The 16,261-nt window shown below is 41.5% G+C and overlaps 1 protein-coding gene across 2 annotated transcripts in view; it reads left to right on the top strand.

The window, feature by feature from the left end:
* LOC140730717 (son of sevenless homolog 1) overlaps window positions 1-16,261 on the top strand; it is a 224,410-nt gene that overhangs the window by 153,936 nt on the left and 54,213 nt on the right. For both annotated transcript variants that reach the window (XM_073051524.1, XM_073051523.1), the window contains exons 11-12: window positions 9,913-9,994; window positions 11,556-11,678. In XM_073051524.1, the coding sequence (XP_072907625.1) occupies window positions 9,913-9,994; window positions 11,556-11,678 (205 nt within the window). The remainder of the gene's footprint in view (window positions 1-9,912; window positions 9,995-11,555; window positions 11,679-16,261) is intronic.

Raw genomic sequence — 16,261 nt, 5'->3', positions numbered from 1 at the left:
CACCAGGCTTACTTCCCTCACAGGAAAATAGCCACTCACAGGAGACCTTGCCCACGCCCAGGATTACGGCTGCACAGGTGGAAGGTCAACTGAGGAAGATCTGTACCAGCAAGGCGGCTGGACCGGATGGAGTTTCCCCACGATTACTGAGGGCCTGTGCGACTGAGCTGGGAGAACCACTACAGCGCATCTTCAACATGAGCCTGGAGCAGAGAAGAGTACCCAGACAGTGGAAAACATCCTGTATTGTCCCGGTACCGAAGAAACCACAACCAAAGGAGTTGAATGACTTCAGACCTGTTGCCTTGACGTCGCACGTGATGAAGACCATGGAGCGGCTGATAATACAGAATCTGAGGCCACAAACCAGGCACGCCCAGGATCCTCTTCAGTTTGCGTATAAGGAGAAGGTGGGAGTGGAGGATGCTATCACGTATTTGCTGCACAATTCACTCTCTCACCTAGAGGGGGTCAGTTGTGCTGTGAGGATTACATTCCTTGACTTCTCTAGTGCCTTTAACACCATCCAGCCCAAGATCTTAAGGCACAAACTAACGGAGATGGGAGTAGACTCTCACATGGTGGATTGGATAGTGGACTACTTGACAGATAGGCCTCAGTATGTGCGGTTGGGAGACTGTAGGTCTGACACGGTGGTCAGCACAGGGGCGCCGCAGGGAACCGTACTCTCTCCGGTCCTGTTCACCCTGTACACATCAGACTTCCAATATAACTCGGAGTCCTGCCATGTGCAGAAGTTCGCTGATGACACGGCCATAGTGGGATGTGTCAGGAATGGACAAGAGGAGGAGTATAGGAAACTGATACAGGACTTTGTGATATGGTGCAACTCAAACTACCTGCGTCTCAATATCACCAAGACCAAGGAGATGGTGGTGGACTTTAGGAGATCTAGGCCTCATATGGAGCCAGTGATCATTAATGGAGAATGTGTGGAGCAGGTTAAGACCTACAAGTATCTGGGAGTACAGTTAGACGAGAAGCTAGACTGGACTGCCTACACAGATGCCTTGTGCAGGAAGGCACAGAGTCGACTGTACTTCCTAAGAAGGTTGGCGTCATTCAATGTCTGTAGTGAGATGCTGAAGATATTCTATAGGTCAGTTATGGAGAGCGCCCTCTTCTTTGTGGTGGCGTGTTGGGGAGGAAGCATTAAGAAGAGGGACGCCTCACGTCTTAATAAGCTGGTAAGGAAGGCGGGCTCTGTCGTGGGCAAAGTACTGGAGAGTTTAACATCGGTAGCTGAGCGAAGGGCGCTGAGTAGCTACGGTCAATTATGGATAACTCTGAACATCCTCTACATAGCACCATCCAGAGACAGAGAAGCAGTTTCAGCGACAGGTTACTATCGATGCAATGCTCCTCAGACAGGATGAAGAGGTCAATACTCCCCAATGCCATTAGGCTTTACAATTCTACCGCCAGGACTTAAGAACTTTTTAAAAGCTATTATTAATGCTTTTTGAGATAGTGATTTAGATGCATATCATATTCTTTACTGAGTTAAGTATTGTATGTAATTAGTTTTGCTACAACAAGTGTATGGGACATTGGAAAAAAGTTGAATTTCCCCATGGGGATGAATAAAGTATCTATCTATCTATCTATCTATCTATCAATCCAACACAGCTCTCAGAAAGAAATAGGCCCTAGTCCCTCCCCACCCAAAGCCAGAAGGCTGACCAATAGGCAGTCAGTGAGCTAAGAACTAAGTTCCCTCCCCAAAAAATCCTGTTGACAGAAACTCTGGTCCTTCAAGGTCAAATTATGTCCCTACCAAGAAACAACATAAAATGACAAATAACTCAGTATTCAAAAATAAAAAAGGATCAACTTAAACAAATTCGAAGAAAACTATATTAAAATAAAGCCTCAAAAAAGGATATAATAAAGAAGTATCAAAAGAATAACAAATGACAGTATATGAACAGCCAAAACGTAAGCTTATTGAAACCTTATTTCAGATTCATATTTACAGAAGAAAAAATTGATCAAACATGAAATATAAGTTTTAGACTTCAGCCTTCAGAAACTCTTTTGCATCTTCAACCGACTTTATTCTTCTTTGCAATCCGTTCTTCAAAACAATACTCAGATGGGCAGGAAACCGAAGGGATGGTTTAAATCCTTTATTGTAAAGATCCGACATTACTATATATTTCATACGATCAGCCATAACTTCAGGCGAAGTCTTCCACAAATCTGACCTTGTAACCATGGAAATCAATCATTCCTAGTCGACGGGTATAGCAAATTAAAAGGTTCTTAGTATGAAATTTATGAAAACTTAGAATGACCGACCTGGGTCTCGCTGCTGACGATAATTGCTTCGAAGTCGGCGAGCGATGCGCTCGATCGAGCTTTAACTCAGAAGTGAACAAAACAGGGAATAACTGTTTCAAAAAGTTTTTAAAGAACTTCATAGGGTCAGCGCCTTCAATTGATTCTTCAAGACCCAGAATTCACAAGTTATTTCTCCTGCTTTTATTTTCTAGACAATAACCCTTTTCATAATTTTTTCATTGGATAAGGATAACTCTTTGCAGAGTTTAATTGTATATTCAACATACTCTTCAAGTGACACCAGCTTTGCAATATTTTCCTGAATTTATTTCTCATGCTCAGTTAAAGTTTGTTGGATTGTATCCAATTTGCCATTAAGTCGTTGAAACTGCTCAGAAAATTCCGATTTTTGCCGTTTAAGGAAGTCACTGATCGAATCCTAAGTGACTGGGGATTCATCTTCAGTTTCTCTTTCTTTTGCAAAAGCTTTTGTTCTTTTCCCAGCCATAGTAGAGCAGTATTAAAGTATTATAATAAGGTTTCAAAGAAAAACTGGTAGGAGACAATAAATTAAGTAGGGTAGGAGCAATCTAAAACAATGTTACTCCATCAGCTGCCAACAGGACTCTGTCCCTACATTTCCCAACACTGTATTCCATCTGCCATTTTTTCTGCTCATTCTTCCAATTTGTCAAAGTTCTGCTGCAAACTTTACCACAAATCCATCAATTCCATTATCCAAATCATTAACAAGTAGTGGTCTCAATACTGACCCCTGAGGAACACCACTAGTCACTGCCAGCCAACCAGAAAAGGCACCCTTTATTCCCACCTGCTCCAGAAGAGGTCCCAATAAATCTGAATCCATGCCCCCTGCTCCAATTCTTAAGCCATGCATTTATCCACTACGTCATTCTATTCCTACCCTCACTGTCGCGTGGCACAGGTAGCATTCCAAGAATACTACCCTTGAGGTCCTGATTCTCAGCTTCATTCCTAACTTCCTGTATTCTGTTTTCAGGACCTCCTCTTCTTCTACGTATGTCATTGGTACCAGTTTGTACTACAACTTCTGGCTGCTCATCCTCCCTTTTCAGGATATTGTGGACGCGTTCAGAAACATCGTGGACCAGGGAGGCAAACTAGCACCTGTGTTTCTTTTTTGCATCCAGAGAATCGCCTGTCTGCCCCTCTAACTATAGAGTCCCCTATTACTGCTGCCATCCTCTTCAGTTTCCTACCCTTCTGAACCACATGGCCAGACTCATTGCCAGAGGCACAGTCACTGTTGCTTCCCACAGGTAGCTTGTTCCCTCTCTCCCCCCCCCCCCAACAATACCCAAAATGGAGTACTTATTGTTGAGGGGGACAGCCACAAGGCTGCTCTCTACTACCTGATGTTCTCCTTTCTCTCTCTTGACAGTCACCCATTTATCTGACTCTTGTAGCCTTGGGATGACCCACCTCCCTGTAGTTCCTGTCTATCACTTCTTCACTTTCCCTAACAAGCTGAAGGTCATCGAGCTGCAGCTCCAGTTCCTTAACACTATCTCTAAGGAGCTGCATTTCGATGCACCTGGTGCAGATGTTTCCACTGGGGAGGCTCTCTGGCTAAAAAGAATTCCTCCTTACCTCTGTTCTAAAAGGTCACATCAATTTTGTGGCTGTGTCCTCTAGTTCTGGATACGCCCACCATAGGAAACATCCTTTCCACATTCGGTGGGTTTCAATGAGATTCCCCCCCCCCCCCCCCCCCCACATTCTTCTAAATTCCAGTGAGTACAGGCCCAAAGCTGCCAAATGCTCCTCAAATGCATTATCATACATTTCCCAACACTGTATTCCATCTGCCACTTCTTTTTGCCATTCTTCCAATTTGTCAAAGTCCCCATGCATTCTTCTAAATTCCAGTGAGTGCAGGCCGAAAGCTGTGAAACGCTCCTCATATATTAACCCTTTCATTTCCCGAATCATCCTCGTGAACCTCCTCTGGGCTCTCTCCAATGACAGCACATCCATTCTGAGATATGGGGCCCAAAACTGTTGACAATACTCCAAGTGCGGCCTGACTAGTGTCTTATAAAGGCTCAGCATTATCTCCTTGCTTTTATATTATATTCACCTTGAAATAAATGCCAACATTACATTTGCCTTCTTTACCACAGACTCAACCTTCTGGGAGCCTTGGATGAGGACTCATAAGTCCCTTTGCACTGCTGATGTTTGATTCTTCTCCCCATTTAGATAATAGTTTGCACTATTGTTCCTTTTCACCAAAATGCATTATTGTACACTTCCCAACACTGTATCCATCTGTCACTTTTTTGCCCATTCTTCCAATTTGTCAAAATCCTGCTGCTTGCTTCCTGGACACTACCTACCCCTCCATCTATCTTCGCATCATCTGCAAACTTTGGCACAAAGCTATCAATTCCATTATCTAAATCATTGACAATGTGAAAAGTAACAGTCCCAGTACTGAACTCTGAGGAACACCACTAGTCACTGGCAGCCAACCAGAAAATAGCTCCTTTATTTCCACTCACTGCCTCCTGCCTGTCAGTCATTCGTCTATCCATATAACGCCATATGATTTTATCTTGTTTAGCAGCCTCATGTGTGGCACCTTATCAAATGCCTTCTGAAAATGCAAGTAAATGGTATCCGCTACCTCTCCTTTGTCCATCCTGCTTATTACTTCTTTGAAGAACTCTAACAGATTTGTCAGGCAAGATTTCCCTTTAGTCTCCAAGTGCCCTGAAACCTCATCCTTAATAATGGACTCCAACACATTTCCCAACCACTGAGGTTAGGCTAACTGGCCTATAATTTCCTTTATTTTGCCTTCCTCCTTTCTTAAAGAGTGGAGTGGCATTTGCAATCTTCCATTCCTCTGGGACCATGCCAGAATCAAGTGATTCTTGAAATAACATGACCAATGCATCCGTTATCTCTTCAGCAGCCTCTCTCAGGACTCTGGGATGTAGTCCATCTGGCACAGGTGACTTATCCACCTTAAGACCTTTGAGTTTGCCTAGCACTTTTTACTTTGTAATAGCAATGGCACTCACTTCTGCTCCCTGACACTCATGGACCTCTGGCACACAGCTAGCGTCTTGCACAGTGAAGACTGATGCAAAGTACCCATAAGTTAATCTGCCATTTCTTTGTCCCCCATTGCTAACTCACCAGCATCATTTTCCAGTGGTCCAATGGTCCAATATCAACTCCCACCTCCCTTTTATTCTTTGTATAACTGCAAAAACCTAGTGTCTTGTTTTATATTATTATCTAGTTTGCCCATATATTTTATCTTTAGCTTTTTTAGTTGCCGTTTGTTGAATTTTATAAGCTTCCCAATCATCCAACTCCCACTCACTTTTGCTACCTTATATGTCCTTTCCTTGGCTTTCATGCAGTCCTAGACGGTTGCCTACCTCTGCAATTTGAGAACAACTTCCTCTGTGGAACAGCGCAATTTTGTTTACAAAACAAATAAAGCATTGCATATTTGCAACAATGCATACGAATAAATACAGTTGCAAGAAAGGGTTGTGAACCCTTTGCAATTACCTTGTTTTCTGCATTACTCATAAAATGTGGTCTGATTTTCATTTAAGACACAATAACAGATAATACAATCTGCCTAAACTAATAACACACAAACATTTGTACTTTTCACATCTTTATTGAGCACTTTGTTTAATTACTTACAGTCCAGGCTGGAAAAATTATGTGAATTTTGTATTTAATAACTGGTAGAACCTCCTTTAGCAGGATAACATCCACCAAACATTTCCCTGTGGCTGCTGATCAGACTTGCCCAATGGAGAGGAGGAATTTTAGACCATTCCTCCATAAAAACTGTTTTAATTCATCAATATTTCCTGGATACTTTGCATGAACAGCCCTCTTCAAGTCAAGCTACAGCATCTCAGTTGGGTTAAGGTCTGGACACTGTCTTGGCCATTCCAAAACACAAAGCAGCCTAAACCATGATGCTTCCGCCATGCTTCACAGTTGGGATGAGTTTTCGGTGTTGGTGTGCAGTACCTTTTTTCCTCCGAATATGTACAGTCGGCCCTCCTTATTCATGGGTTCCGCATGCGCAAATTCAACCAACTGCGGATCAGGAAAACCCGGAAGTTCGCTCTCCAGCACTTGTTGTTTGAGCATGTACAGACTTTTTTTTTCTCTTGTCATTATTCCCTAAGCAATACAGTATAACAACTATTTACATAGCATTTACATTGTATTAGGTATTATAAGTAATCTAGAGATGATTTAAAGAATATGGGAGGATGTGCATAGGTTACCGCAGATCGGGAATTGATAAAAAATAACGCAAGTTCTCTAAGTCGGAACAGGTACATCCGGTATTATTTAGCGTCAGTTAATCAAACGTTTGTCTTAGTATATAGTATGTATTTTACCTTTCTATGCATATAAAACACTTAAGAAATGTATGTATTCCAATAATTAAACCACTGCGTTGCTTAGTAATAATTGTAGCTTTCATCAGGGCAGGGCCTTCACATGTTTCATTATTCTCACTTTATCCTTTAAAATTGTTCTGATCATTGACTTACTGTAGTCTAATGCTTTTCCAATGACCGATGGCGTTTCACCTCTTTCCGATCACTTTATTATTTCCACTTTATTTTCAATCGTGATCGTTTTCCGTCAATGGAACAGAAACTGCGGGCGGTGGGTCCCTAGCTCCACTGGGTCCTAAAGTCCACCGCATTGAGACAGGTTAAATAAGCTCTGGTGCTCCACCGGTCCTAAAGTCCACCAACTTAAGCATCCGTGTTTTTTGGTATCCGCGGGGGGAGGTCCCAGAGTCAATCCCCCGCAGATAAGGAGGGCTGACTGTAGTAGAGGTATGCATTTCTGCCAAAAAGATCAACTTTTGTCTCATCTGTCCATAGGACATTGTCTTAGAAGCATTGTGGAGCATCCGGGTGGTTTTGCAAACTTGAGATGTGCAGCAATGTTGTTTTAGGAGAGCAGTGGTTTCCTTTGTGATTTCCTACCATGAACACCATTCTCGTTCAGTATTTTTCTTGTAGTGGACACATGAACAGAGACTTTAGCAAGTTCAAGAGTTTTCTGGAGGTCTTCTGCTGTTACCTGTGGTGAACTACATATACCTGTCTGGACACGCCCCCCCCCCCCCCCCCGCTGACTGCTCCTGTGGCTCCTCCCCCAGACCGTGGCTCCTCCCACATACCCCGGTATAAAGGTGATTGGAGGCACATCCCCTTCCTCAGTCTCCAGGATGTTGTGTGGTGGTCACTTGCTGCTTGTGCTTTCTTCCAGCCAATAAAAGCCTACCTTAACTCACGTCTCAGAGTTATTAATGGTGCATCATTACCCTTGATTTTTTTCACCTCCTTTATAATTTGCACATGGTGATCTTTGTAGGATGCCCATTCCTAGGTAGAGTAGCAACAGTACTGAGTTGTCTCCATTTGTAGACAATTCCTCTTACTGTGGACTGATGAACACTCAGGTCTTTAGAAATGCTTTTCCAGTTTCATGCATCTCTACAATCCTCCTTCTAAGGTCCTCTGGAAGTTGTTTTGATCGAGGCATGGTACACAGAAACAAATCTTTCTTGAGAAGAGCAGACTCTGTCAGTAACCTGATTTTGTGTGTCTTTTTTTTAGGGCAGGTCACCTCTCTAACCCACACCTCCAATCTCATCTCATTGATTGGAACGCCTGACTCCAAATAACTTTTGTAGAAGGCATTACCCCAGAGGTTCACCTATCTTACTGAACTTAGACTGTGATTGTTTAAATGGTGTACTTAGTATTGATGAGAAATGCAATTGTTTGTGTGTTATTAGTTTAGGCAGATTGTGTTTGCCTATTGTTGTGACTTAGATGAAGATCAGACCACATTTTATAAATAATTAATGCAGAAAACCAGGTAATTACAAAGTGTTCACAAACTTTTTCTTGCAGCTCTATATGTACAAAGTCCTCACCTATCTTGCACCACCTCCTCCCAGTATTATTTTTTCTCTTTTTCCTGCTAGGCTACGGTAGCGCACATTTAAAATTCAGTCATTCAAAGAATAGTCTATCAAGCACACTTCTCTGGACGTTTGAATGGTTCCAGCACCATATTCATTTTGAGCCAACCATGTGGACACATGGGGCAGATGTCAACTGCATGAGATGCCACATTTGGCATGTGCAAATCAGAATTGCCCATTGGGGATTTCTGGCACCTTGATTGGAGTTCTGCAGGTGGCATTAAAACAGTTTAAAAGGTAAACTGACATGTTTATGAAAACATATATCTGCTGTTTTGATTTGCAGAGCTCGCTGGGTGATTCGGTAGTTTCTGGTGCCGCTAGGTCAAACTACCATAGACACAAGACCTGATCCAAGATGTCCACTGTGCTGTCATTTTACAAATCAGACGTCCACTTTGTGTTGTTGCTGCAGGAGGTCAGGCAGGCCGGCAGCCCTGAAATCTTAAAGGTAGGCGTTAAGCAGCAGTGGCATCTTGTGAGGTAAAGGCACATAAACAAGGAAAAAAGGAAGTGACAAAAGATTTGCTTGAAGAATCCCAAAATGACATATGGCATTTCTCAGCATCTTTTAGACATGTACACGTGAGCAGACTGCGCAATTAATCTGTACATTTTCTAAATTTGATTATCATTTTTTGAAAATACAAGCTAACTGAAAAATTGACGGTTCTCCATTTGAAGGAATAGTCACTCAACTATTCAGGTGGATCTTAGTATGTTTAGAGAAGGCAGGTTTAATGAATTGTGTATTGGTGCATTGTCTTTAGGAAAAGCAGGCAGGTAGTGTTACAAAAATGAATTGAAAAGCTGAAAGGATGTAAGATGCTTGTTCAAAAGGTTTTTAAATACGTAAGTTGGAATAAGAATATCTTGAAGGTACTAAAAGGAGGAAAAAGTTTTCCCCTATGACTTTGTTTGTTTTTGTTAATTGTCTGTTATATAGAACAGAACAAATAAACTGTAGGAGTGTTGGGCTAATAGTATTTACATGGCAACAGTTTCACAAAATATATTCTGCTTTGTAAATGTATAAGAAGTACTATTGGCTTTGATGCTCTTGTTTATTTTAAGTTGTGGTGCTGGCTCTGCTTAAATTGATAGCAATTTGGTAATAAGTATATCTTCTGTACTTCAACTGAAGAAATGTGAAATGTTTAGTTAGTCTTACATTCTTCTATTTTTCACCATGCTTTCCCATCTCTAAAATATTAAGTGAATGCCATACACAGAATTTATGATTTACTTGCTCATCGGAAAAACAAAATGCTATGTACTATTCTGATATTTAATATTTGCACTGGTATTGTATTGCAGACACCTTAAATGGCATAAGGAATAAAATGCACAAGAAAATAGATGAAACATATTATGAACTCAGTGGCAAATGGTCAATGTTTTACTTTTTGAAATTAATGGATCTTTTGAGGCATTAAATAGTAGAAATAATAAACAAATATTTTGTAGTGGGCTTTTTGATGTCACAATTCTTTTGTTTTCAAAAAAAATTTGCAGAAGTTACATTAAGGGTGCCATGTTCAAAATATTTTCTATTTTTCTAGATCCAAACTTCGTTAGGACATTCCTCACAACATATCGTTCTTTCTGCAAGCCTCGGGAGTTGCTTGGTCTTTTAATTGAAAGGTAGGTTACTGAATGATCTTGTGCTGCAATTTGTTATCTGAATGTTGAGGAATAGTAAAAGAAACATAGCTGCACAAAACCAGGAACTTAATAAAATTGAAGTTTTTTTTAATTGAATTGTTAGATTATATAAATTATGCATAAATATTGTTAGCTTCAAATCTTGTATCCCTAGAAGAAAACTGGCAAATTAGAAGCTGGGGAAAGAGAACTATTGCTAATGTTTCTTGGTTCCTAAATATTTTGGATTGTAGAGCATTGCTGTATTTGATGGTATTAGTGTAAAGGCCAGTTTATTTTCCATAAGCTGACTCTAAAGTGCTTTCTTTATTTAGATATGTAGTTGTATCTAAGCTTTAGGCCAAAGTTTAGACAGATGCCACTTTTACTGCATTTAGAATGCTTTGTACTGTCTGGATTGCAGACAGTTATGGATCAGGAAATCTCTTCTACAACAGTGACTTTTGGTCGGCCTTGGAGGTAGCCAATATACACAGTCATGTAAGGATTTCAGGTGATGTGAAACTGCTGTCAGTCTCTTCATATCTTATTCAGTCTCATCTCTTTTATTCCTGATGTTGGTGTGTGTTACACCCTTCCTGTTCTGTTTAGCACACATTTTTTCTAGTGTATGTCTCCATAATCTGTTTCTGTTAATTTGTTTCATTTTCATTCAGACTATTCCTTTCTGTTTATTTCTGTGATAGTTGTACCAATTTTCTGTTGTATAGAGCAGAGCAAATCTTTGGCAGGATGCAAGCAGCATCACAGAGGATAGTAATTGGGAGAGTGACCAGGAGAATCCAGAGAAAATGGGAAGTGGGTAAAAAACACCTGTCACATGTGAGATATGCTAAATAATGTTTTTGTATTTGTCTATTGAATGAGACTGGGTTCTGGAATAGAGTAATATGGGTGGTGTGAAAAATTTGCCTTGAACAGGAGGGGGAATTATTGTGACAGATGGAGACATTTCATTATGTGAATTTAAAATATATTTTGAACTATTTGTATATTATTGTGTAATTCAGCATTTCTGGTTTTCTGGCTACACAAACGGAGGCTGAGGAACATTGGTGGTTTGAACTTGGCAGAATTTTGCAGAATTAGAAAATCTTCTGCTGATAATAATGACTGCGATAAGTAATATAAATCAAAGTTAAACTACAGCAGAAAATAATGAGAAAGGAATAGAAGGGTATGTTGATAAGACAAGGTGAAGTAAGATCAGACAAGGCTTATGCAGAACAAAGATGGTTGGCCTTAATGACTTATTTCTGTACTATAAAAGTATAAAAATTCAAGAAGCTTGTATTCTTTCATTCACAAGTGTAGATGGAGACAACACAATTGGTAATGAGAAAGAAAGCTGATGAATGTGAATGCAGTACTGATGTGCGTAATGTTTGCAAGAGACAAATGAAGTGGTGAAATTTAGTTTTATTTATGTTTAGCTTATAATTTTACTCTGTTTATCACTTGGGTAAGATATTAAATGAATTATAACATACTTTGGATGGACACATTTTGATTTTGTGTTGTATACTGCACTTAATGTCAGATTTGAGATTCCAGAGCCAGAGCCCACTGAAGCCGATCGAAAAGCTTTGGAGCACGGTGACCAACCTCTTAGTGCAGAACTGAAACGGTTTAGGAAAGAATATGTTCAACCTGTGCAGCTTAGGTAAGTAGCATTTTGTAATACTACAAAAAAATTGGTATTCGAAGTGACATCTAAATTGATTATCTCCACAAGGTGCGAGGTTGCAGTAAGAGTTTCTACTTCTGTATTCAACTTCTCTCATTTAAAAAAAGATAAATTCACCATTTGACTTGCTCATTGTTTAACCTGCATGTTACTGTTTAATGACTTGTTTGTAAATATATGTAGGTCTCTGAACATGAACATTATACAGTCTCTAACCATTTCACAAGGACTCCCAACTTTTCTATGGTGTGCATAATTTCATATTTTTCATTTATATTCCACTTGTTTTATTTGAGCCCATTCATCCACTTTGTCCATATCCTCTTGAAGCCTATTTCCATCTTCTGCTATACTCGCAATCCTCTCTAGTCTGGTATAATCAGAAAACTTGAAAATATTACATTTGATTTCTTTACCACATTGTTGATACAGATTGTGACTACTCGCAGCATAACAACCATATATTGCCTCAGTAGTCACATCCTGCAACCTAAAAACAATCAGGTAGGGAACTCTGTAGTTAGGGGGTCAGACCGGTGATTCTGTGGATACAGGAAGGATGCACGGATGGTAGTTTGCATTACAGGTGCGAGGGTCCGGGATGTTTCTGATTGCGTCCACAATATCCAGAAGTGGGAAGGAGAGCAGCCAGAGGTTGTGGTACATATTGGTACCAGCGACATAGGTTATGAAAAGGGAGGAGGTCCTGAAAGCAGACTACAGGGAGTTAGGAAGGAAGTTGAGAAGCAGGACCTCAAAGGTAGTAATCTCAGGATTACTGCCACATAACAGTGAGTATAGGAATAGAATGAGGTGGAGGATAATTGCGTGGCTGAGGGATTGGAGCAGGGGGCAGGGATTCAGATTTCTGGATCATTGGGACCTCTTTTGGAGCAGGTGTGACCTGTTTTTAAAAAAAAAGGACGGGTTGCACTTGAATCCGAGGGGACCAATATCCTGGCAGGGAGGTTTGTTAAGGCTATTGGAGAAGAGTTTAAATTAGAATTGCTGGAGGGTGGGAACCAAACTGAGGAGACAAGTCACAAATCAAGAAAGCTTGTAGACAGTGTGAGAGAGAGGATAGGCAGATGATAGAGAAGGGATACACTCAGACTGATGGTTTGAGATATGTATATTTTAGTGCAAGGAGTATCATGAACAAGGCGGATAAACTTAGAGCGTGGATCAGTACTTGGAGCTATAATATTGTGGCCATTGCAGAGACTTGGATGGCTCGGGTAGGAATGGCTACTTAGAGTGCCAGGCTTTAGACGTTTCCAAAAGGACGGGGGCGGGGCAAAAGAGGTGAGGGCATGGCACTGCTGATCAGAGATAGTGTCACGGCTGCAGAAATGGAGGAAGTCATGGACGGATTGTCTACAGAGTCTCTGTGGGAGAAAGTTAGAAACAGGAAGGGATCAATAACTCTACTGGGTGTTTTTTATAGACCACCCACTAGTAACAGTGACATCGAGGAGCAGATAGGGAGACAGATTCTGGAACGGTGCAATAATAACAGGGTTGTTGTGATGGGAGATGTTAATTTCCCCAATACTGATTGGCATCTCCCTAGAGCAAGGGACTTAGATGGGATAGAGTTTGTTAGGTGTGTTCAGGAAGGTTTCCTGACATGATATGTAGATAAGCCTACAAGAGGCGAGGCTGTACTTGATCTGGTATTGGGAAATGGTATCAGATCTCTCACTGGGAGAGTATTTTGGAGATGGTCATCATAATTCTATTCCCTTTACCATAGCATTGGAAAGGGATAGGAACAAACAAGTTAGGAAATCATTTAATTGGAGTAAGGAGAAATATCAAGGTATCAAACATGAATTTGGAAGCATAAATTGGGAACAGATGTTCTCAGGGAAATGTACAGCAGAGATGTGGCAAATGTTCAGGGGATATTTGTGTGGCATTCTGCATAGGTACATTCCAGTGAGACGGAAAGGATGGTGGGGTACAGGAACCATGGTGTACAAAGACTGTGAAAATCATGTAAGCAGAAAAGAAAAGCTTATGAAAGTTCAAAAAAACTAGGTAATGATAGAAATCTAGAAGATTATAAGGCTAGCAGGAAGGAGTTTAAGAATGAAACTAGGAGAGCCAGAAGGGGCCATGAGAAGGCCTTGGCCAACAGGATTAAGGAAAACCCCAAGGCATTCTACAAGTATATGAAGAGCAAGAGGATAAGACATGAGAGAATAGAACCGATTAAATGTGACAGTGTATGGACCTGGAGGAGGTAGCAGAGGTACTTAAAGAATACTTTGCTTCAGTATTCACCAAGGAAAAGGACCTTGGTGATTGTAAGAATGACTTACAGTAGATTGAAAAGCTTGAACATACCGGATGAGATATACCCCAGGCTACTGTGGGAGGTGAGGGAGGAGATTGCTGAGCCTTTGGCAATGATCTTTGCATCATCAATGGGGACAGGAGAGGTTCCGAAGGATTGGAGGGTTGCAGATGTTGTTCCCTTATTCAAGAAAGGGAGTAGAGATAGCCCAGGAAATTATAGACCAGTGAGTTTTACTTCAGTGGTTGGTAAATTGATGGAAAGATCCTGAGAGGCATAATATGATTAGGAATAGTCAGCATGGCTTTGTCAAAGGCAGGTCATGCCTTATGAACCTGATTGAATTTTTTGAGAATGTGACTAAACACACTGATGAAGGTAGAGCAGTAGATGTAGTGTATATGGATTTCATTAAGGCATTACTCCATGCAAGGGTTATTGAGAAAGTAAGGAGGCATGGGATTCAAGGGGACCTTACCTTGTGCATCCAGAATTGGCTTGACCACAGAAGGCAAAGAGTGGTTGTAGACAGGTCATATTCTGTATAGAGGTTGATGACCAGTGGTGTGCCTCAGGGATCTGTTCTGGGACCCCTTCTCTTTGTGATTTTTATAAATGACCTGAATGAGGAAGTGGAGGGATGGGTTAGTAAATTTGCTGATGACACAAAGGTTGGGTGTGTTGTGGATAGTGTGGAGGGCTGTCAGAGGTTACAATGGGATATTGAAAGGATGCAAAACTAGGCTGAGAAGTGGCAGATGGCATTCAACCTCGATAACTGTGTGGTGGTTCATTTTGGTAGGTCAAATGTGATGGCAGAATATAGTATTAATGTTAAGACTCTTGGCAGTGTGGAGGATCAGAGGATCTTGGGGTTCAAGTCCATAAGACACTCAAAGCTGCTGTGCAGTTTGACTGTGTGGTTAAGAAGGCATATGGTGTATTGGCCTTCATCAACCATGGGATTGAGTTTAATAGCCGAGAAGTAATGCTGCAGCTGTATAAGACCCTGGTCAGACCCCACTTGGAGTACTGTGCTCAGTTCTGGTCACCTCAGTACAGGAAGGATGTGGAAACCATAGAAAGGGTGCAGAGGAGATTTACAAGGATGTTGCCTGGATTGGGGAGCATGCCTTATGAAAACAGGTTGAGTGAACTTGACTTTTTCTCCTTGGAAGGATGGAGGATGAGAGGTGACCTGATAGAGTTGTATATGATGATGAGAGGCATTGATCGTCTGGATAGTCAGAGGCTTTTTCCCAGGGCTGAAATGACTAACATGAGAGGGCACAGTTTTAAAGTGCTTGGAAGTAGGTACAGAGAAGATGTCAGGGGTATATTTTTTATGCAGAGAGTGGTGAGTGCGTGGAATGGGCTGCTGGAGATGGTGGTGGAGGCGGATACAATAGGATCTTTTAAGAGACTCCTGGATAGGTACATGGAGCTTAGAAAAATAAAGGACTATGGGTAACCCTAAGTAATTTCTGAAGTAAGTACATGTTTGGCACAGCATTGTGGGCCTGAGGGCCTGTATCGTGCTGTCAGTTTTCTATGTTCAAAGGTCCAATTTAATGTCAGAGAAATGTATACAATATACATCCTGAAATGCTTTTCCTTCACAGACATCCATGAAAACAGAGAAGTGCCCCAAGGAATGAATGACAGTTAAGCTTGAGAACTCCAAAGTCAGCCCCCCCACCCGCACGCAGCAATTCCCCCTCCTCCCCAGCAAAGAAAAAAGCGCACTCACTACCGAGCATAGGCGTGAGCTAGGCAATAGCAGTTACTCAAAGGCTATCGCATTTCATCCGGCATTCAACAAACCACATGTTCTCTCTCTCCCTAATAAGGATGAGGGAGGTGTCCCCCTTTTCACAACAAGCAGGAGACATAACAACAACCCCCTAGTTTACGATGTTAAATGTCCGTTTCATCGCTTTTTATGAGCTCTGTGCCTGAAGATCGCAAAGATCTCAAGTCTTCGGCCCCACAGCAAAGATTTTCCAGCTTCCCCGACAACACACAAGTCTCCAGCCTTGACACAGAGGCTCGATCCGCCCGTCTCCAGAGCCCCGAGATCTCAGGCTTCCAAATACGAGCGAGACTCTCATGCTGACCAGCAACGGCCGGTCCTGAAACCCCGAGAACGGGTCCCATTCCCACAAAGAACCAAAGTCTGCGTGTAACTCCAGGCCAGGGTCTTCAAAAGAACCCTGAAAGGGAAAAATAGAGATATTAAAGATGGAAATAGAGCTGT

Source organism: Hemitrygon akajei, chromosome 7, assembly GCF_048418815.1.
Source record: "Hemitrygon akajei chromosome 7, sHemAka1.3, whole genome shotgun sequence".
Lineage (NCBI taxonomy): Eukaryota > Metazoa > Chordata > Chondrichthyes > Myliobatiformes > Dasyatidae > Hemitrygon > Hemitrygon akajei.
The sequence above is the reverse complement of the archived record's forward strand: the minus strand, read 5'-3'. Positions and strand labels throughout refer to the sequence as shown.